The sequence below is a fragment of the Crocodylus porosus genome, unplaced genomic scaffold (genome assembly GCF_001723895.1).
Source record: "Crocodylus porosus isolate Cpor-Errol unplaced genomic scaffold, CroPor_comp1, whole genome shotgun sequence".
Lineage (NCBI taxonomy): Eukaryota > Metazoa > Chordata > Crocodylia > Crocodylidae > Crocodylus > Crocodylus porosus.
This window is the reverse complement of record NW_017728947.1, coordinates 5,270,020-5,293,654: the sequence shown is the minus strand read 5'-3', so window position 1 is coordinate 5,293,654 and position 23,635 is coordinate 5,270,020. Positions and strand designations below refer to the sequence as shown.

The 23,635-nt window shown below is 46.8% G+C and overlaps 1 protein-coding gene across 1 annotated transcript in view; it reads right to left on the bottom strand.

Moving 5' to 3' along the window:
- TSPAN32 (tetraspanin 32) overlaps positions 1-22,986 on the bottom strand; it is a 76,342-nt gene extending 53,356 nt beyond the window's left edge. Inside the window, exons 1-3 of the mRNA XM_019552334.1 lie at positions 22,718-22,986; positions 17,736-17,850; positions 12,659-12,756 (exon numbers count right to left, since the gene is read on the bottom strand). Of these exons, the coding sequence (XP_019407879.1) occupies positions 12,659-12,756; positions 17,736-17,850; positions 22,718-22,783 (279 nt within the window). The 5' untranslated portion in view covers positions 22,784-22,986. The remainder of the gene's footprint in view (positions 1-12,658; positions 12,757-17,735; positions 17,851-22,717) is intronic.
- Between the last annotated feature and the right edge of the window lie 649 nt (positions 22,987-23,635).

The following is a 23,635-nucleotide window of genomic DNA, read 5'->3' as shown; positions in this document are numbered from 1 at the left end:
TCCTTTGGCAGCACTGATTGAACTGAATGCCTCTTAGAATCTTCCCTTACAGCTTTGTGCCCAAGCAAATCCCACCTGACATAGCAGTCCCGAGGCAACTGGCAGCGACTACACTTTAGAATAGCCTTTGGGATGCTCTAATACCCCAAAACTGACTCAACGTAGTAGGCCACAGTCAGAGGAATGGGTAGGGGGCTTCAACCTATCCTTGCATTCTTCTTCCCCTAAGTTACAGCTGGGTATTCCTTGACAACCATCGCTATATTTAGGCTACAGTCATATCATTTGGGTTTTTCAGTTTGCTTGCTTACTTTGTGCAAAAGAAAAAGAACAACTCCTGTATTCTTCCATCCCAAGTCATAATATGCTTGTTTTCTTTTTCTACAGCCCTAATAAGAACCTGAAGGGCAGTGTCTGTCTGAGAAATCTTTTTATGGCTCTGGCTGAACACGACAAGAATTCTGCTTGCTGCTGGTCCTGCCTACTTCAGTTTCCAAGGGAGGCAGCACAGCTTTAAATCAGTCCAGGTAAGATTGATTTCTTATTGAGGACTGGTACATAATTGATGCAAGCACTAGCTTAGCCTAAGAAACAGAACAGGCAAGGCACTGAAGTGTGCTGCTGTACTATTAAGAATCCCTGACACACTCGCCTACAATTATACTTTAGGGAGCAGTAAAGCAAACAGCTTATGCTAAAGGCCTGCCATAGTGCTACATCATTCCCAATACACTGAAAAAAACTAGGTTGGATCATGAAGGGGTTGAGGATTTTTTCTTCCTGTTCGCTGGCTCAGAAACAGATCTTGGAACCCTTTACTGGGCCTGAAAACCTGTTCTTGTCTACAGTGTTTCTAGCCTATTGCCGTTTCAAGCTACATCATTTTGATGGCCATTTCACTCTCTTCATTATCGTTCCTCTCTTCCACATGTCTGACAAGACATTAGCACAGGGTCTCATGCACTACTAGGGGTAGAGATTATTATTTTATATCAGCAGTTGTAAAGAGATTGCTACGCTTTTCTTCCTCCTCCACTTGGCTTCTAACAGGGCTTAGGAGACTCTCAGAGCGATAAGATGTTTTGAATTTGTGCTATGTCTGTCACTAAAAAACTAGGAATCTCTTCAGTCTCATGCCCTACAACTGGTGAGCATACAGTCATCCCAGCTCCCTCCACGGACTTGGCAGCTTTTGGGTCACTGGTTCAGGACCTCAGCATGCATTCCCAGTCACTTGGGATCATGTCTATAGCTCTAGAAATTAATCCAATGATAAAAGGAGCCTTTGGGAGAAGGTCAGGACACCACCCTGACCTATAGAGTGGGTTCACTGTATTTGTGTCAACTGGTTTGGACCTTATCTTTGCTGAGGATATTGAGTGTAGCTACAACAGGGCAAGCCTCCAGTGCAGATATGTTGATGTGTGTTGGTATAAGACAGGGGTGGGCAATTATTTTGGGCAGAGGGCCACTCATGGAGTTTTAGCAAGCCATCAAGGGCCACAGGATAGGCAGCCGGGGCAGATAAATATTAATTTTCTGAATTTTTTAGGGGCCCTGCAGGCCAGATAGAATGGCCTGGCAGGCTGCATCTGGTTCCTGGGCCGCATTTTGCCCACCCCGGGTATAAGATGAGGAAGGGTAGCACCTTTCTTATGTTTTCATAAGCAATAGTCTACTTTGTCAGATTCGTCTCTAAACCAGTTAGCCTTCAGGGTGTTACCCTGCTCTGCCTTCTGCCCGACTTCAGACTAACATGATTAATTACAGCTCTGGCATAAATTGAAGCTTTGGTTAATGTGACTTCTCTAGTTTCCAAGTAGAGAAAGTCATGTCACTGTTACCCTTGAATTATTTGTATTACATGGCACAAACAGGCACAACCAAGATTAAGGCCCTATTACAGGAGGAACTGTACACATATACATACAGACAGCTCAGGCTGGAAAAGAAAGTTTACACTTTAAACAAATTTGAGAAGAAAAAGTGGGGTACTGAAAGATGAAATGAATTATCTATGGTTATCCAGCAGGGCACAGGCCATGACAGAACCAGGACCCAGGTCTCCTGGCTTCCAGAACAGTACTCTTCCTACATGCCTCAATGCAGCTTACCTACAAAATGAAGTTGCATCTTCTTAGCTATATTAGTACAATGATTACAAAACTGATATTCCTTACAGCAGACAAAACCCAATTCAATTTCTTTGACATTTACAGGTAGAAGAGCACTCATACTAGAGCTTCCTCTCATCTTTGGAGACTAAAAAACAAAATCCTCTTAAGCTATATTTTACAGAGAAAGGGCTTTTTAGAATCAATAACTTGCTGAGAAAAGTCCAACATGAGAAAAAAAAAAAAAAAAAAGCTACAGGCTTAAGACTTTCTGGGAGCATCTAGACCAGATGCTTACTGTGCAGTAACTTGTTACTACTGCACAGTGCACACTAGCATTGCCAGGCACAAACCATGATGTAACACTATCATGCAGTTGTAACAAGCTATTGTGCAGTAAGTGTCAGCAGGCAACTGTGCCGGAGACTACTGCACGATAATGCTGGTTACTGTGCAGTCATTTAGTACTTGGTTATGCAAGTGCTAACTGACTGCACAGTGGGCGTCTCTGGGAACTACATAATAATACAGGAAAGGGAAGCATGGTTAAGAGGCCGGAGACAATGTGCGGGGAGTCTCCAGTTCTAATCCTAGTTATGACAATAACTCCCTCTAAATGGTACAGGTCAAACACTGACCTCTTTGCCTTCATTTCCTGTATAATAGGCAACAAAACAGGGACATTAAGGGTTATTTACAAAAAAGTACTTGAAAAGATCAACAGCCCATAACTTGTGGAACTTACTGCCACAAGATATTCAGCTAAGTCAGACTAAGAAATATATATTAATAATAAGAAACCCCATTGCTACATTAATAAAGCATAAACCAGGGGCAGGCAAAATACAGCCCACAGGCTGCATCTGGTCCGCCAAGCGCTTTCATTTAGGAGGCTGAACTTGATGATCTTTTGAGGTCCCTTCCAGCCTTAATGTCTATGAAACCTATGAAATCTGACCTGCAGTGCCCACCAATGAACTGTGCCCCACCAGCCCTTCCGCCCTTGAGGCTGGGAGCAAGGCACCCACATATACACCCTCCTCCCCAACATACCCTATTGTGCCTTGCTCCCACCCTTGTGGGTGGAAAGGCCCTGCCCAGCCAGCAGCAGCTTCTGGGTGGGACTGCTGCTGCAGGCTTCCCCCCATCCCTCTTGCTCACTCCCGGCAGCAGGTAGGGAAGTGGCTGGGGTGGAACTGCAGTTGGGCAGGTGTGGGACTGTGGGGTTGGGGCTTGTGGCAGCGTGAAGCCTGTGCCCAGGGGGTGGTGGCAGCGTGGAGCTTGGGTGGGCAGCATGTAGGTGTGAGGGAGGGTGGAGGGAACCTCCTTATACTCCTACCATGGCATGCAGCCCCAGCAGTGAGTAGTGGTAGCAGCAGCAGCAGGTGGGGGTGCTCACACTCAGCACTGGAAGCCAACTGCCTTCTCCGCTCTAGCATGTAGGGATTCCCTCCCATGCCATGCTAGTGCGGGGAACGCTAGTGATACAGACAGCTCAGTGAGGAGCTGCGCTCCTCCCCATGATGTGCAGCACTGGCCAGAGCTGGGCACCAGTGCCCCAAGCACCTCCATCTACTGCTGCACCATGGTGAGAGTCCTTGCACTCTCCCTTCCACCCCACAAATGCCATACACCCACACCCTGGCCCCATAACCGCCCGCCTATACACAACCCCCCAACATACCCTATGCCCCCCACACACACAGACACCCCCCCCACACCCCATCATGCACATACTCCTTATCACACACATGTGCACATGCACACACCCCACCACACATGCGCATGCCCTGCCACAGTATACAAAGCACCAAACTACACCCCCCACACAATATATCAGACTAAGAATTTATGTTGAGTTGTTATGCAATCCCCTCTACATACAGTACAGAAACACAAATCATGACAAAAATATTTTTTTGTAATAAAAGTGTTATAGTCTGTGTTTGACTTTTAGTGTATGATTTGGTTTTTTTCTGGTTCTAAGATGACAACCCCCCTCTCCCAAAAGAAGTATTTCTGGGGGCAAGGGGTGAGATGTCCAGCGGCAAAGGTCAGGGGTTAGTGGTGGGACTTCCAGTCCCAAAATGATGACCGGGGTGAGGCTACCCACACAGGTCTTGAAAGCTCACCAAACCTCATTAAGTGGCCCTCTACCCAAAATAATTGTCCACTTCTGGCATAAACCCTCCTCTTTTAGGAGATTAGCTATTTGATAATTTGCAGAGATTAGCAAAGAATTTTCTCTCTGTAATATCTACTCATAATCAGTGTCAAAGAGTACATTTCTTCAGAGAGAGTACCTTAGGAATAAGCTATTAATGGTAAGGTCCTGCATACCTGAATATAAAACAGCACTCACAACTTACTCATCTCCTGACAGCCTGACCCTGGCTTCACTGACACCTCTGTATGTCCGTGTCAACTACTACAAGGGCTAAATTACAGTCATGTCTCAAGTTCTCCTGTCCTCCCTTCTCTGTTTGCCTTGTTGCTTATTGTGTGCTCTGAAGAGTAGGAACTGCCTTTGTTATATGTTTGATTTTGGGGTCATGATCACTCATTAAGGTCTGCAGGCACCACTGCAAGGGAAAAAGTAATAATGTGGTTTCTGTATAGAAACTGAACAAATTAGTTGAATGTGTCAGGGGACACTGAGCTGAGGCAGCTGGCTCTGACCTTAAACTTTCAAGGTTAACACAGAAAGGGCTCTCTCGTTACTGGAGAATAAATGGCATTAAATTGGTTTGTAGGCTATCTTTGCTGCCTTTTATGGGGAGGTGAGAGGTGTAGTAGTGCAATGCAGTGTTTGAGAGTGTGTTTAATCGAACTACTGGAGGCAACAAGAGCAAAAATGGTGCCAAGCCTACATATGAAAACAGCCTTGCTCTTCTTGACACTGCAGTCAGCTCCTCTCTTAATTTAAGAACTTGGCACACTCTAGTGGTATCTCAGGGAAATAGAGGATTAGCACATACTGCATGCCCCAGTAAAGGAGAGTTTAAGCAAACCTGCAAGGTTTTCTTCTTTGCAATATCTTCCTGGTCCAGTGTATGAGTGTAAGACAGATTTTTACTTTTCTTCTGCCTTCCACCAAACTCAGTGTGCATCCAGCTCACAGCAGATCCAGGCAAGAGTGGATCCAAGGCAGGTACAGCAGCACAGTTACACCCTGCTTCCACAGTGAAGCCTACCCACTGGTGGCTCTATTTCTCTGTAGCCCCAGATGCCTGGGTCCCCTGTGGTGCTCAAGGCACAGTTGGAGCCCCTGGCTGGAGTAGGACACCGGGGGACTGAATGGGGAGCAGGTAAGAAAGAGGGGACCCACACACTGCAGACCCAGGGGCAGGAGAAGTCCCAGGACTGTTCCTGCTCTACTATAGCTAGGGGCTATAGAGAGCTGGGATGGCTACAGTGCTACATAGTGGGTCCCTGCTCCCTCCCCATCCACCATTTCCCTTGGGGGCTCCAGATGTAGGGAGTGTTGGGAATAGTGGCATCAGTGGGCAATACCCCCACTTCCAGCACATGGTCCTGGGCCACAGGGGATACCTGGGGGGCAGGCAGGGAACTGGAGCACTTGGAAGTTGGGGCAGGGGGGGAAAATCACCACTGATGTTGCTGTACCCAGCCCTGCCTGGCACTTCATACTGCTACTCCTCAGTGGGAGTTTCCAGGCCAGCAAAAGAAACACAGTGGCAGGACCCACCCCACCACCAACCTGGTACCCCATGCAATCTCTCCCTGCAAGCTCCAGCTGGAAGAGGCAGGACAGTTCTGGGGCTCTCCCACCACTGGGTCAGCTGCGGACAGCAACAGTCCTGGTATTCCTGCCCCCTGCTCACCGCTCACGTGTCCCCTATGGTCCAGGAGCAGACACTGGAAGAGGGGGCCTGCTCACTGCAGCTGCAGTCCCTGCCCAAATTGGGCACCCCATATTGCTGCTTACCAAAGCTCCTGGCTGGAGTAGGGCAGGAGAAGCCATGTGACTCTTCTGCCCCTGGGTCACCTGGGAACAGTGGGGAGATTTCCTTCTTCTTGCATCCAGAAGAAACCCCTGGGCAACCTCTACTGGAGAGGGGAATGGGAGAGTAGGGGGTGCTGAGAGTGGCGGGGAGGAAGGTGTTTTACGTGCTCCAGGGACTCCAAAAAATCCCTGGCAGCTGCTGCTGTGGCATGATCTGCTCACAGTGGTGGGGAGCAGGGGGCAAGTGGCATCTCTCATATCCACCTTTTCCAGTTCCTAGATCTGTCCATGGATCCAGCTGGCAAAAGCCAGCCTGGCCTGTTCTCTTCCAAGTAAGGAATTTGTAGCACAAAGGACTATTGGTCCCTCTGCCCATGCGGATGGGTTTGTAGCACATGCCATATCCCTAGCATCTCATCTCTACCAATCTGACCACTTAAGCAAAGACTCCCTGCCTCTATTTCATTATCAACCCTGCACCGAGTTAAAAAACACAATGGCTATAACAAAACGAAAAGTATTATACAGAGCCCACCTCTTCTACAGAGCCCACCCCTTCCCTCTCCGAGAGCCTTGTATACTTTTCTTGCCTCCTGTAGGTATATCGGAGTGTCTGAAGTGGAGTCAAAACAAGGAATAGGGCTTAAGTCTCTTGAAAAGGAAGTTTCAAAGCATGTCACAGACAGTAACAGCCTTCATTGCCCAAAGAGCCACAGAAAGGATGACTCATCTTCCTTCTTCTTACAAAGGGGTGCTACTGTTTGTTAATGTGACTGACACTGCAAAAGACAGAAAATGATGATGACTCCTTTGCCATGAAGAGCTTCCAATATGAAAGACAAAACTAAGTAAATCAAGATGCACTTGGTAACTCAGAGGAAGCAAAAAATACATTACTTGCAGCCTATTGGGAGCTGTTTTTCTAGAGGAGGTTGGCAAGTGTATCCCCAAAAACACGGCATGTTGCCTTTGGAACCTTAATTGATGCTAAATAAAAAAACAAAGCCATGTTTTCAGTAGCTGCGTACCCAATCCCTGAGGGTGCGCACACTCCCATCTGCAGCTGCAAGGATGCGAACTACAAGCAGAGAGACACTACTGTAAATTATGGCTGAGATGTTCAGGCCCAGCTGGGGGATTTAGAGACAACTACTGTTAATATGCATGGGAGTTATTTCACTAAATCTTCTAGTCAGCTTTGAAAAAAAAATCTCGGCTGGACAGCTGGGGATTCTATGCTAGAGCTGCAAATATTTATTTCAAGACCTGCTTTGCATCCCCAAGTTTTTTGAACAACAGCAGCTTCCTGTTTGATTGATAAGTATCCTTTATCGTATTTAATATGCCAGAAATGTTAAATGTTTTAAAGCACGTTGCTACTTTGTGCATCTTAGCTAAAAGATGCACAAAATACCATTTCCTCTATTAAACTAGGTTTTTCTCCTTTCTCTAAAGCACATGATAGAAGCAGCAGCCATGGAGGTGTTTTGGGCAGAGTAGGCTCTTTTTATATCTTAACTGGAGCCCTCAAGAAATAGAACGTAGGGTGGAAGGAAGGAATGAGGGTGCCTGAATGTTAGGTAGCAGCCAGATGGGAACTTTGTCTGGTAGAAGCATTAAACTGGTAAAGTGACATGTTAGCACACTAGAGATAAGTTGAGAGAACAGGGGGAAGGCAAAACATGTTAGGTGATGGTCTTGAATCTGCGGCCTCAGCCCGCCCATTGTGACCACATATCTCAGTCTGCCACCTCTTCAGCAGAGCACTGGAGTGGACCTAGGTGGTCAGAACCTGATAACTAGACCTAGTCACCCATCCACTCTTTGAAACTGGAGTGGCCAGCCAGGGTCAGCTGACTGTTTACCACTTGCTATAAAAAATCCTCATGTGGAAGAGGAAGTGTCTGGGCAACAAGGATCAATCTTGTACCCAAGCTGCCTCATGCTTGGCTTGTGCCTCTATTGGCTCTTGGATTCTCTGGGTATCAGATCCAGCTTGCCCACTGACCCCAAGTTTGACCTGACCCTTTGGCTCCCTAACCTGACTCTGGTTAAATCCCCCAGATACCTAACCCAGCTGGCCTCCTCGCCCTGTGCTCTGCCTGACCTGCTGGATCTTTGACTTGGTTCCCTGGACAAATCTTCTGACTTCCTGGCTCCCCTACACTCAAGACTCTACATACCTGCCTTGGATCTTGCTTCCTTCTTCTGACCCTGGGTGACCCCCAGATCTGGCCACCCACAACCCAGCAGCTGGAGTTGCTCGTACATTCAAGACTTTAAAAACTTCACTCTAGGTATCTGATGTTGAAAAGGCAGTGAACTAATAAGTAAGGATGTGAGAAATTTTTCAGAATTTTGAAGTTAAAAAAACAAAAACAAGTTATATATGCCCCATACTCCCATTCCTTCCCACCCCCCTTGTTCCCAAATCAGCTCTTCATTGTGTTCACTTCTTTCAATAAGCTAAGTCTGTGGCACCCAACCTTCTGGCCCGGGCCAGAAGGGTGGAGTGGGTCTGGCCACAGGTCAAATCCCACATGGAGCTGGAATATGGGACTGCATGTCACCTCAGCTGCACACTGCCCTGATCTGGCTGCACAATGGCTCAGTCATACACCACCTTGAACTGGTTGCATGCTCATGCAAATCTGTTGCACAGGGCCATGTTATCCAGCCTGGAGCTCCTCATAGGTCCAGAAATTTGGCAGTGGAGCTGCCGCTGCTTCCCTACCACCAAATTTCTTGATGCCTGGGGAGCCCTGTGAGCGAGATGACACAGCTCTGGGGGCTGGATCTGGGCCAGGGGGTTGAACATCCCTAAGTGGTTGAAACCTTTCTGACAAAAAGAGTTCTACCTCATGTATATGACACCTGATTAGCTCCAAGGAGTTTCCCCCAACTCCCTGGGCCCAGTCATAGTCACATCCCTGGACTATCATTTCCTTTGCAATCCATTCGTAGGCCACCTGGTTTCAGTGGTATGACCAGAGTGTGCACTAGTTCATGATCTTACACCAGCTAGCAAGAGATCCACTACCTCTTCCCTGGTTCAGTTGCTGCTGCACTTGTTCATGACACTGGATACAGATGGGAGCCCCATGATAAAAGGTAGGTGGAAGTCTGAACTTGACTCAGTGGGTGGCAATTGGGTCAGAGGGTCTCCTCAAAGAGAGGATGGATAGATGGATGCTAATCTGGAATAGGTGGCAAGCATGACATGGGTAGCAAGTCATTCTACAGAGCAGTTATAAATGGGGTAGCCACCTGGGCAGTAGCATTCTGTCATCAGGGCCAGAGCAATGGCAACAAGTTCAAGAGGGGCCAGGACTGGGGTCAAAACAGTACACTGTGGGCTGCTTGTTAGGGGTGTGCGAAGTGGGCCCTATTTGATTTGGATTCGGCCCAAACGAGGGACAGTGACTCGATTCGTTGATTCGGATCGCTGTCCCCAATTCTATTCGTCCGAATCTGAATTTGAAGATTCAATCAGCAGTTTGGACATAGAAAAAACTTTTAAAGCTGTGTCTACACACCATGAGGTAGCAGGCATGGCTTGTGATTGCTGCGATGCTGGGGCGCATGGAGCATCCCACAGAAGTGTGGGGAGGCCTTTCATGTGCTTGGTGGTGAACCTAGAAGTGGACTTGAAGTACTTCTGGTCCACTTCCAGTTCCACCAGGGAGCTTGTAAGGCTGGGCCTGGCCACAGGGGGACCTCGGGTGTCCCCCAGACCCGGGGGGCACCAGTCGCTGAGCCAGGAGGGTGCAGGGGGGACCCTGGTGTGCTCCCCAGTGGACCCGGAAGCGGACCAGAAGTGCTTCTGGTCCACTTCTGGGTCTGCTGCTGACTGCACTGGGGAGCCCCCCACACTTCTGTGGGAAGCTCCATATGCCCCAGCATAGCAGCATTCATGAGCCCCTGTTACCTAGAGGTATGTAGACAAAACATTTAAAGCTGTCTTTATGTCCAAATCAATTTGGAGGGTTCCGATTTGATTTGGAGAGATTAAAGGGTCCTCTGATTTGATTTGGAGATTCAGCCACCAAATTGGGCCAAATCTCCGCCTGACTGAATCACGGACTGAAGCTTCGCATAGCCCTACTGCTTGTCCCAAGCTTATGTCCCAGCACAACTGTTCAGATGTCCTTCACTATGTCCTGGAATGAAATGTTAGCACTTCTTATCCTGTAAATCTTTTCGGGGTTTGTCCTGGGACAATGGATGTATGAACAATTGTGCTTTGTCCCAGGAAACAATGATTTCTCCTAGGATAAATGTGACACTTGTTCTTAGTCTAAAAGAAAGACTACTTACTGCTGAGGTTGGTAATTCAGTCAAAATGTGGGCAACCACCACTGTATTTTCCAAGCTAATAATAATCACTATAAACATTTATAGTAAGCGTCACTGAGGGCGAGTTAGGTTTGCTGTCACATAGACAGACCTCTGACTTCAGTATCAGGTAAACCAAAAATGCTGTTAAGGTCTCCCCACAAAACCATGTTGAAACTACAAGATAAAATAAATCAGGAATGATGATTGTCCTAATTGTTTTGGCAAATTGGCCTCTCCCTTGACCTCAGTCAGAGGGTTGCAGTGTACACACAGAACCTCTGGAAAGATTCCCCCCTCACAGATGCAACCAGAGGTAGTTGATTTGGGAGGTCAGACACAGTGTACCTTCTGACACAGCAGATGACTTATACACATTGTGCCACAATGGGCTATAATAACCCAGCATTTGGGTTTGGCTGCCTTTCCCTGCCCCACCCCCCACCACATATTTTTGGATTACAAAGAAAAAACATTACAGAAGAGAAAGCAGACCTCTTTAACAATTTCTTTGCCTCTATTTTCTTGTGCAGGGACCAGGACTCCCCTATCGAGACTCAGGATGGACTTGGGAGAAACTCCGCCAAGCCTAGGGTCAGGGAGGACCAGGTTAGAGAACTTCTGGAGGGGCTGGACGTGTTCAAATCAGTAGATCCAGATGCTCTCCACCCCAAGGTGTTGAGGGAATTGGCAGGGGTTACCACGTGGCCCCTGGCACAGCTTTACGAACACTTGTGGTGCTCTGGCCAGGTGCTGGACGACTGGAAGAGGGCCAGTGTGGTCCTCATCTTTAAAAAAGGGAAGAGAGAGGAGGACCTGGGCAACTATAGGCCTGTTAGTCTTACTTCAATCCTGGGGAAGCTCTTTGAAAAGATTATCCAGGAGCACATCTATGATGGGCCAGCAGCAGAGATGATGCTTAAGGGCAACCAGCATGGTTTCATTAGGGGCAGGTCCTGTCAGACCAACCTGATTGCCTTCTACAATCAGGTCATAAAATCACTGGATGCAGGTATCGCCGTGGATGTAGTCTTTCTGGGCTTCTGGAAGGCCTTTGACACTGTCTCCCTCCCCATCCTCATTAAACAGCTAGCTGACCATTGATGCCTACACATTCAGATGGGTCGTAAATTGGCTGAGAGAGTGGTGGTGGATGGGTTATTTTTGACCTGGAGGGAAGTGGGCAGTGGGGTCCCCCAGGGCTTGGTCCTTGGGCCCGCACTGTTCAGTTTCTTTATTAGTGACTTGGACGATGGGGTGAAGAGCAGCCTGTTTGAATTCACAGACGACACCAAGGTTTGGGGTGAAGTGGGCATGCTAGAAGGACAGATTACAGCAGGACCTGGACAGGTTACAGGGGTGGGCAAATGAAAATAGGATGGGATTCAATACTGACAAGTGCAGGGTGCTGTACTTGGGCAGTAGGAACCAGCAGGATACCTATAGGCTGGGGAACTCCCTTCTCAAAAGCACAGTGGCAGAAAGAGATCTTGGAGTCATTACTGTGCAGGAACATGGTCAGTAAGGCCAACCATACCATAGATGCATCACAAGCAGGGCCAAGGAGGTGATCCCTCTATGCAATGTTGGTCAGGCTGCAGTTGGAGTACTGCATTCAGTTCTGGGTGCTGCACTTCAGGAAGGATGTGGACAGCATTGAGAGGGTCCAAAGGAAGGCCCCTCACATGAACCAGGGACAGCAGGGCAGACCCTATGAGAAGAGGCTACGTGACCTGAACCTGTTCAGCCTCCACAAGAGAAGGCTGAGGGGGGACCTGGTGGCCATCTATAAACTTACTAGGGGGGACCAGTGGGGTTTGGGAGAGACCTTGTTTCCCCGAGTGCCTCCCAGAGTAACAAGGAATAACGGCCACAAGTTGTTGGAGAGTAGGTTTAGATTAGACATCCGTAAGAACTACTTCCAAGGGAAGTGGTGATGGCTCCTACCCTGGGGTTCTTTAAAAGGAGGCTTGACGTTTACCTGGCTGAGGTCATTTGAGCCCAGTTCTCTCTCCTGCCCAGGGCAGGGGGTCAGACTAGAAGATCTACAAGGTCCCTTCCAACCCTACATCTATGAATCTATGAAATGCCATATGCAAATGTAATAAGCCAAGTGTGGGGAGCAGGTTGGATACAAACAGAGCCTTTTCCTTTCATCAAATGTTCTCTCCACCCCCCCAAATGTCACAGAAGGAAAAAACTACCCCCCTGTCCATCCATGCCAGGCTATGCATGCACTTACCATTGCCATGAGACAACGCGATTCTTTTACTGTGGCAACGAAGCTCAGCAGGGCTGCGAGGAACAGAATCATGCTCAGACACATCCCACTGTAAAACACTGGAGGGAAGGTACACATTGATGTTTCCACAAGCTATGACAAGCTGCCCTCAGGAGTTATCTGCTGGCAAGTCCCAGGTCATCCCATGCTCAACTCTCTTGGACCAGTCAACTGTATGACCAAAGGCTTCAGAAGAGCTTCCTTAGGGACCCCAGGTGACAAGAAACTTCAAAGTTTGGGTCCCCAGGACATTAGGATCGGGGCTTAGGAACACTATGGAGCTAGGATCTTTGGTAGCTAGTATAAGCTCCCTTACACTGCAAAGTATTAGAAGGTGGAAATTACACATTACACTTTGTCCAGGGGTGTCAAACACATGGCTTGTGGGCTGGATCTAAGACACAAAGCCACATGATCCAACCCATGGGTCTTGCATAGACCCTGCAGGCTGCATGCAGAGCTGGTCTGGCACGTGAGCTGGACCCAGTGCTGTGAGCACTACTTATGGCACAGGGTGAGCTACATGTGAAGCCTGTGCTGGACTAACCCTGTGCACTGGTTTTGGGGCCAGTTCAAATCAAGCCATGCTGGAGCCAGTGCAAAAGGCAGGGTGCTGCATGCAGCGCACATCCCACGATGGCCCCCAGTATTGCGAGCAGGGCCCATGGCATTGGATTTAGCCTGTGCAGCACATTGACCATGTGCTGGCTCCATGTCAGGGCTTGCGCTGCCTGTTGTGAACAGGCTGGATCTGGTGCTGCAGGTGCTGCCCATGGCACAGGGGGCATGCTGCATGTGATGCCCCATCAGATGGCCTTGCATGTTGGCTCTGGAGCATGCAGATGGTCTGTGGCCTGATCCTGACTGGCCCCAGAGTTAGAACTCAGGGCCAATCTAGTGGGGTGCTGCTTATAGTATGTGCCCCATGCCAGCCCCAGCTCACAGCCAACCCACACACTGGCTGGATCTGACCTACAGACCAGTGCAAAGATCCACATCCAGGCTGCAGGGCCAGAGGAGTTTTACACTCAACTTAGACTGTACTAAGAGCACCTAAAGTGTGAGCATCCACACAGCACAAGTTAACGAATTTTAATAAGTGCTCTTTAAGTGCGTCTCAGAGTTATGCCAGGTGAGGGTTAACTCTGGGTCATGCTACCTAGCTCATGTTAGGCTAAGTTCAGTTTGCTCCAGAGATAAAACAAGCAATTAGTAGTCCTCTAACATCCCAAGATGCTTTGCTCCCACCAATGTAAAGCAAGGATAGAGCCCAGGTATCCTAGCCATGCCCTTGCTTGCCAGCCCTTTGGTGGCAAGGCAGACCTGTGCAGGCAAGGAACAGTAAAAACCTTTAACATGTAACTGCTTAGAGCACAGTCTAACTTTAACACCACTTAACATGCCACAGATTACTTATGGGATCAGTATAAAGTGCAACTTGGCCTGAAGAGTCCCCATCCTGGTGCTAAACCTGCTGAAGATCTTAAAAAGGTGGCAACATAATTCTATGACCAGACAAAACCTTAGGACAAAGGAACAGAATAAGTTCAGCCAAGCAAGCGTTTAAATGGAGTTAGTCTCTAAACTTCTAACTACAGAGGTTGAGGAAAAGCAGGCGACTGTTCTCTGTACAGTGGGAAGTGGGAAGGAATTGACATTCATATACTGCAATACAAACAGTCCTGTATGACCATACTTTATTAGCTATATAAAGGAATTGCCCAAGGCCCATCTCTCTATAGCAGTAGTGTCAAACTGGTCTGGCCCCACAGGCTGGATGAATGGTGCAGCACAATCCCCATTGGCTGGATTGTGCCCTTCTGGGCTGGGACCTACTAGGAAGAGGCCCAGCATCCCAAGCATTTGGCTGGCACTGCGAGAACAAGCCATGGGGTCAGGCCTCTTCTCATGGTGCTGCTGCAGCTCCAGTGCTGCAGGTCTCTCAGGCACTTGGCTGCAGCTACAGGAAGGTCTTCCTCTCAAAGCTGTGAGCTGGGTGACATGGCTCTGCGGGGCCAGATCTGCCTGCAGGGCCTGCATGCCTATATGTTTAGCACTCCTGGTCTACACTGTACAGGAGAAGCAAAATAAAGAGGCCAGTTCTGTTCCCAAAAGTTTGTTGTCTAAGGCCCTGATTCCACAAAACAGTTAAAGATAGGAGGAACCTTCATGCCAATGAGCAGTTCTGAAAGACTTCAGTATAACTACCTGTAGGTGGGCATGAAGCCGTGGAGCATGTGCTCAGCCTTCTCAATCAGTATAAGAAAGGGCCAGATAAAAACCAGCGTAGGATGCAAGATGATTCAAATGCCTTTCAACTTATTCAGGACTCTTCATCTTTGTATAGCTTGATTACCCTGAAAGACTACATACATACACCTGTGCACACTTCCCTTTTCTCCCACAGCTTATGCTGAACTGAGTATCCTGGAAATACTTCATCTTACCTTGTTATTTTACCCAAAATGTTAAAAGTTCCCTTTTCAGTGATCTCTGCCCTCAGATAAAAATCCTACTGAATCTTAACAGTGCTAAACAAGTGCATGTTTTCCAGAACCTAGCATCAACCACATATATATTCACTACTAATCTCATACAACACCCACTCTCTGACTTCCTGGCCAAAACAGAGTTCTAAGTGATACTGGGGGTGAGGGTTTAGGGAGTGTATTGATGCTAAAAGCTCTTTAACTCAGCACTTGGGACTAACAATGCAGTAGACCAAGGGCCTTGTTACACATTACATTTTAGGTGACTCCTGGAGCTCTTAACCCTTGGATTGTCCACACATTAACACCTGAAACTAGTTTTAAGCACACTGTAAGCAGTTTAAAGTTATGCCACTTCTGGGCTGGTTTCTCTCCGGTGTTACCCAGCTTACGTTCAATTAATTTGTGGCCACTTCCCACAGCTGAGCCACCCAAGCTGTAGTCCTTCAGGATCCCAGGATGCAGCGTCATCTCCCTGACCCTCCCTGTTCTGTGTCAACAAACTTCCCACTCCCTGACCTCTGCTGCCCAGGGGGCTGTTCTGGCAGCAAGCCAACTCCTACTCCTGCCTCCAGGGATGCGACTTTTCCATCCCCAGGGGTGCAAACTTGGGCAAACAGCCTGCAGAGCACATGCCAGCTACTCAGATCACAGGGCATGGATAGATCCAGGAGCGGGGTCTAGGGAGGCAGGAGCAAGGTGGGGGGCCAGACTGGGTCCTTATGAGCTAAGGGTTCCCTCCCCAAAAGTGCCTTCCCTCACTGCTCCCACTCCCAAGATACCATGGGAAGTATGCCCAGCATCCCACCCCACACCCCAATCCTAAATTCCAATTTATTAAAATGTGAGACTTTCTTTAATTTACTTCCTCTTAAATATATATATATATTTTTTTACTTATTTTTATTTTATCCTTCAGTGGCTGACTTCCTTCATTTTACTACCCTCCTCATCCCCATTTTCTTTCCACCTCCCATTTCATTACTCACCTTCATCCCTTAACTCTCAGCCTCCCAACTTCATGTTCCCTGCCTCCCCAACTCATCTCTCAGCTCTACCCCATGCTATCTAAAGCAGGAAAAGAAGCCGGTCTTGGCTCACCAGCTATCTAGTAGCAGCTCCGCATCAGGCCCCTGCTTGCCAGCCCTCTAGTAGCAAGTCACAGTTGTGTAGGTGGGAGACAGAAGATTTTTAGCCTAAGTGTGGCTGCTCCAAACTCAAGCTAGCACTAACATCGATTGACATTTGAGTAGCTCAAAGTGCAATGTGTAACAAGGCCCTAATGCTGTATGTCTGAAAGGAAAGAGGCTTTAGGTATACACCCTGAAATGTTAAACTGGAGTCTGGGAGCAGTAACCCAGCTTGCTCAGGCTCCAAAAGTAGCCACCTCAGAGTGAGAAATGGGTAGGCATCATTCCAGCAGCCATAATGGATAAAGCAAGGGAGAACTTTAATACCCAGGCTCTTTTCACTTCTACTGTCCCACCTATACTCCTGCCTTAGTTTTATCCATTTTTCCTCCCCTCTGTGTGTTCAGAAGCTTGGATCCTTCCCTTCGCTACCTGGTCTTGTCAATGCTTGAATTCAGCAAAGACAGAAAGCAAACCTTGCTGTGAATGATCAGGGTCCCTGGGCCAGAAAAGAGGAATTTGTCTGCATTTCTTCTCTTGCTCCATTTCTCCACCCTCTTTTACATGGGTGTGTTCTGCCGCCTTTTCTCTATTAGTCTCTTTCTCATTTGACTCCCTTCCATTTTCTCAACCTGGTGCGTTAAAGGTAAACTTACAATTCACTACACATTATACTGAAGGGTTGGGGACATACAGTTTGTGCCCTTGTTACATGACAATTACATGTTCAGTTGTGCCAGTATAAATTTGGGCAACATTGCAGGTAAGGAGATACTGAATGCAACCATCTATTCTTTGGCCTGCAGCTTGTCTGACCATCAGCAGTAGTTTATACCCATCATCTTTGTGGTAAGTCAATGGGGATGGGGAAAACAGCTAACAGTAACATGGAACTGAAGTTCTGCTGACATTTGAGAACTGAATCCAGATGCAGAAGTGGAGTAGTTCCACTGTGCGTGAACCTCTTATGCACTGAATGATGCATGACTCTTACTGGATCAGGGTCTAACTCCTATTCCCACTCTTTTTTAAAGCACTTCACAACAATGCACTCCTGTGTGGCCCTATCAAATCTCTCTTCCTCCAGGCCCCTGCCTTCCATTCATAATCTCTCAGCCCCTTTCCTATGTTTGTGTTTCCTTATATAGCAACGTTTATTTCTTCTTCATGGCTTGTCTGAAGCATGTGAAGTTTTGTCTAAAGTATTTAAACAGTGAAACACAACCAGCAGCATTAAAGCATCATGATTAATGTTCCACACCATGCTACAGCTATTGCTTTGACACCTTTATACTATCAGTCAGGAACTTGTTTGATGCAAAATCTCTGAATTTCCTATCACTGCACCCTAATTTTACAACGATGCAAAGATCTTGGCCCTCACAAGTCATCTGAGTTGGGATAGAAACAATTACTTACCTGCATTGTGGATGATTCTATAGGGATTAGCATTATAAGAAACACCGCTGATTATGGTGAAAGGAGCCCCGAAGTGAGTGAGTGTGGTCAATATGGCAAGTGAGAATCCCAGGAGCTAAACAAAAAAAACAAACAACAAAATAAGGTGAATGTATTAAAAAAGGAAAAAATTAAAACCATTTACAATTAGCAAGCAGCAAATACAGCAGGTCATAAGAGATACACAGCTCATTCAAATGCTCAGCTCCATAAGCAAAGGGAAACTAAAGTGATTCAAATACAGCATACACTTAACACTCCCATGTAAAGAGCACTCCATGGACACCTTGCACAGGAAAGGCCCCAAAAAAGTTATTCTTATAATTGCTGCCTATAAAAGCATGCACTCACTGCAAAAAAGAAGAAATTTGGATCACTTGGAAAAAACAGAAGAGCTAAGCCTTCACCATTTTGTCTAGCAACACATTCATGTTGTACCAGTTTTTGTAACGTACAGCTACCAAATTTGTTATAGCTTCAAGACTCATCCTAGTTTGGTTTGTGCTCTCTGCTCCACTCTAAGTATAGATTTGCAGCGTTCCAGAGATTGTGTTGCTATCTTTGCTGAGGAAAAGGTGGTACAAAAAGATAAATCTTACCTTGCAGCCCAAGCCTCCATTTACATGACCCCTTTTGTCCTCTAGAATTTACCATAGCTATTATTGTTTCAGCTCTATCAGTGGTAGTGTGATGATAAGTAACCACCTGTGTTTTAGGCACTGTGTGGCACCTGTGTTTTAGGCACTCTTATCACAAAATCAGAGAAGGGCTGAAAGGGACCTCCAGAGGGACCTAGTTTAACCCTCTCCCTGAGGCAGAATCATCCCTATTCAAGCCATCCTATATGCTCCATAATCTAAACTCTACGTAAGACTTACCGTCAACCCTCACGACACAGAATTAACACTGTGACCTGCCATAGGTAAAGTTGCCTGCTGTGGCTCCTTTATGTCCTGCTTCTGTGAAATGCTGTCAATATAGTCTCTAAAGATCCTGGGTAGAAGGTTATGTCCCCGACTACAGAGGAAGGTAACCGCCTCCACCCCGCATCCATACTGATTTGACCATGGGGTAAATCCACTCCTGACTCAGAATCCATCAGCGAGTCTGACTGAGTGGCGGAGCAAAACCCTGTAGCGAAGAACCTCCAGCTTGAGTTGTAGCAGGAGCACTGACTGGCACACCCCAGCATTGGACCCCATCCTTGGCTATAGCTAACACTCAATGCCTCCAAGGAAGGCTTGAAAACACCCTGACACACATAGCAGAAAAGGGGGAAGGAACAGGGGCAACCAGCAAAGCCCAGAAGCATGGGAACTACCCATAGTAAAACAAACATAGACATAGTTATGCTGATATCATCCCTGACCAATGGCTGTCCAATTTTTTGAACACTCCCACGATTTCCCTAGGCAGAATTGAGAGGCAGTGGAACAGACTATCAGTGAATAAGTTTTTCTTGATACCCACTCTAAGTTTGCTGCAACTTCAAGCTGTTGCTCTGCATTCTCCTCTATTGAGAGAGAGAAAAGGGGCTCTCTTTCTCCTTCATAGCAGCTCTTCAAGTATATGAAGACTGCTATCACGTGCCCTCTTAAGCACCATTTTTGCAAGCTGAACACACCTAGCTCCTTCAGCCTCTCCTCACACGACCTGCCCTTTGAGCCGTTCATCACCTTTGCTGCCCACCTCTGGACTCTCTCCAACTTCCCCATGTCCTTTTAAAAATGTGAAGCCCAGAATTGCACAACATACTCCAGATGATGCCTAACCAGTGCCAAGTAGACAGATCTCCTGTGTCTTGCACCTAATGCTTCTGTTGATTCAGCCCTAAACTACAGTTGCCTTTTGTGCAGCTGCATCACACTCATATCAAGTCTGCTGGCTACCAAGACCACGAACACTGTGTGCCCCCCGTAGCTGGGAAGACACGGTGAGCTCCCGTAGGTGGTAGTGGCGGGAGTGTGGCAGTGGTGAGCGGGGAGCTCCCATGGCAGTGTTGGCAGCAAGGGGAAGTTTGAGGGGGCAGCAGTTGGTAACTACCTGCAGATGCTGCTAGTAGTGTTGGCAGCAGCCAGCAGCAATTGGGGACCATCCACAGGTGCTGTCAGCAATGTCAGGGGGTGGGGTGGGGGATGAGGGTGGTGAAGCTGCTCTCCAAGCTACCCAGCTACATATTGGAATCGGATCGGTATGGATCAATATGGCTTGTTAAAAATTGGCCATCAATACTGGCCCAAAAATTCTCTATCATTGCACCCCTAGTGAATATAGCACATCCCACACAGGTTGCAACAGCTGACCCAGACTCCATTGTGCCTCCTTTGTGCCCTGGAGAACACCTATGCTGCAAGGAAAAAAAAAGGGGGGGGGTATAGGGGGAAAAAAGGCACACCACAAGAACCTGCACACCAAATCTCCACCCAAGGGCCTTTGCGTGTACCGACACAGAACGACACACCTTTGCCCTGGCTCTTTCCCTTCAATCTTTTTGGACTGAAGGTCTCCCTCACTCCCAACCCAGTCTGTGGGGCTAGGGGTGGGGTGGGGCATGGCCCAGACTCCACCGCTCACCTCTAGTGGCAGAAGGAGTTGGAGGGCAGCACAGCCCTCTCCCCCCCAAACTTGATCCATTACTCATTGTGCTGCTGGTGGCACAGCTGATGCAGGGGTCCTGGCAGCAGCAACAAGTCTCACTGCCCCACTCCAGGTCCCACCTGCTAGGTCATGGAAGTGGCTCCTGCCTGTGCTTGTCTGGCCAGGCTCCATGCAGGCACAGAAATCTGGGGTGGAGGAGCACCCCAGCCCCCCTCCACATCACTTATGCCCCCCCTCCAAACCCCCATCACCTATGCTTCCTCAAACTTACTTGCAGGGAGCTGTGGGAGCAGCAGGGTAAAGGCAGCCTGCAGGCTGGAGTGGAGCGCAGTGCCACCGCAGGCAACATCGCATGAGAAGGTGCACTGAAAGAGTGCCAGCTACCTTTTTAAGAGACTGCCTATCCTAGACCCACCCAGAGGAAACCCTGTCACTGTTATTCCTAAAGGAAACTAAAAAGAGCAAGAGAGAAAGGCAAAATACACACCACCACGGAGGGAAAAGGGATGGGTGTGGGGGAACCAAAACCTCCCAACACACAGACAGACCGGGCACTGGGTAAACACTCTAGCATCAATTAATCAGCCAACCTACTGAAGATATTAGCACAGATAAAAGCTCCTTCAAGGCAGTCCCACACCCAGCTGCTTATCCCCAGAGCCACTGCTTTCTGCCAGTTTATCTCAGAGCAGGTCTAATAGATAAGGGGTCTAGAAGTCTGGCAGCTGCCGGATGTATGCTAGTGTTCTCACCATCGCTACTGAGGTCACAGCTGAAATGGTGATAGCTAGTGTGGTAAAGTTTAAAATTACGGGAAAACTTGGTGTAGCAAACTGGAAAGCAATAAGACAAGAGTTAATCCTGAAACCCTAAGGGAGGGTCCCCTTAGAGGCAGGCTTCATTAGGAATACTCCCCCTCCAAGGTTCAACAAGCCTGTTCTGGGAATCATCAGAAGTTGTATTTGGCACTGCAGGATAGGCTTTAGGAGAAGCAATATTTCATTACTTATTAATGGGGGAAGAGCCAGTCATTTTTTTAAAAACTCAACAAAATATTACACTTAAGTGTAACCTGATTGCTTTCTCAAGCAACAACTGATACATTTGAAACAGACAGCTTTACAGATGAAATATCCCGTAACTTCATTCTTCCCTGGTTTCAAAATAATGTAAATTATAGGATTTGTTTGCTCTTTAGGCTGCTTACTACTGCCCATCACCGCCTATCTGTTAATACGGTCTCAATCTGATGTCTAGCAGAACATCAGCTCACTCAGCCTAAGAGAAATACCAATATACACAAAGTGTTGACACTGCCATCCTTGGTTGCATCCCAGAAAGATAAACTGAACTAAAACCTGTCCAAGTACCCCTCTGACATGAATTGGACTGATTTTACTTCAGTTGTTTTCAGAATCACATTCTTTCAAGGCACCATGACAGTACTAGTCCCCCTCTGAAGGGATAACAACATATTGGTATTAGAGCTAGGCAATTTTTGTTATTTTGACCATTTTTATTTAAATATTCAATTCAGATTTAAAAAGGTACTTCTCCATTTAAAAAAAAAACCAAAAAACCCCCTTCTTTCACACCTGTTTTGAGCCAGTCAGAAACTGGCTGAAATTTTTCAATTTTTCCAATTTGGTCATTTTTAAAATAAAGTAGAAACCCTTCCCCCAAATTTCCATTTAATATCCATCATTAACACCCCCACCTCCCCATTTATCAGCTTCAACTGCAAAGTGCAGTTTAACTTTTAAGAGGTCAAGACATTTTGTCATATTTGTTTCTTTGACAGCTACTCAAACATAACTCTAATTTCTTGTTTTGCTGTATAGAAACAGAAGATCTCCAAATGCCTCTTCCATCTAACATCCAAGTCAAATAGGTTTTTGCCAAAGTACAATACAAATGATTCTGTAGCTGTCTTATTATACATAAAACACACATGCATCAAGAAACCATTAACATGAAATGTAGTGAAACCATTAAAACAAAAACGTAAGAGAAGATGTCTGTCCCCATTTTAAAAGCTACAGTATCCACCGGCAGCAATACATTTCTTACTTAAATTCACCCCCAATACTGAGACAACTGAAGCAGCATGACAGCTTGAGAAACTAAATACCTATCAGTGAGAGAAGGCAATGCTGGGAAGCAACGATAACAGCTTGGGATGCAAAGATAACTCATGCAGTTTGCTTCTTTCATTCTAAATGTTCTCTGTGCTAAAAATAAAATGAGAGAAAGAAAACTCTTACAGCTTATTTTAAAGAAAGACTTTTAAGGCAGGTTAGTTTGCTTAGTCCAAATTCTGCTCAAATTCCCCCTCTGATTGTTACCATGACAAACAGGCTGGTCACCAGCAGCTGGCATTTGGTGGCCCTGATCTGGCATTGCTGTCCCATGTCTCTCTCTTCTCACTTGATACTGGCTGTTCCTCCCTTAAGATCTTGCTAAATTCAATGTTTCAGCTTGCTGGGGCAGTTTACAACAGATGCTTGCAGCAAGGCATCTTGGGAAGTGTAGTTCCTACTTAAAACCTGATGCACTGCTCCTAAAGGGGGGTAGTAAGATACCAGATCTCTTCACCCAAAACAGTAAAGCCAGTTTAAAACTGAAATAAGCAAAACAAAGAAAAATTGGAAGTAGTTTTGGATAATTCTAAAGAAAGCAAGCAAGAAAGAAAGATGTTCAAGTCAAAACTGTAGAACTACTTATCAAAATGGTCCTTGAAGCTTTTGATGATATTAAAACCCAGAGTTTTGACAAATGCTGTATTTAATAACTATTTGAACAACAGATAATCACAATAAGCCACAAAGACAATCACAAAGAGTTAACTGATCGAGGTAGTAATAAGAGTGAAATTCACTCATTTGCAGAATGATCTCCATAGGAACCATCTTTATTAACATGGGCACTCTTAATAAACTTGAGGTTCAGGAATAGACAAGTGGGAAAAGGGGATGGAACAGGGTAAAGAAAAATAATTATTCCAGAACTGTGGGGAGTTGCAGTTTACAGACCAACTGAATCAGAGATGCATAAGCTTCCCTAACCAACAGCTCTTTTAGTCAGTTTGTAAAGTGCAACTCTACCATGCCTTCTGCCTGACTTCAGACAAATGTGGCTAACTACCTCCCTTGCCTGAATAGTAAAGACAACTACAAGGAGTCAATAAGGATGAAAAGGACAAAGATATGGAAGGAAAAGTATAAAGGGAAAGAAGAAAAACCATACAGTGCAGAGTCAAAGAG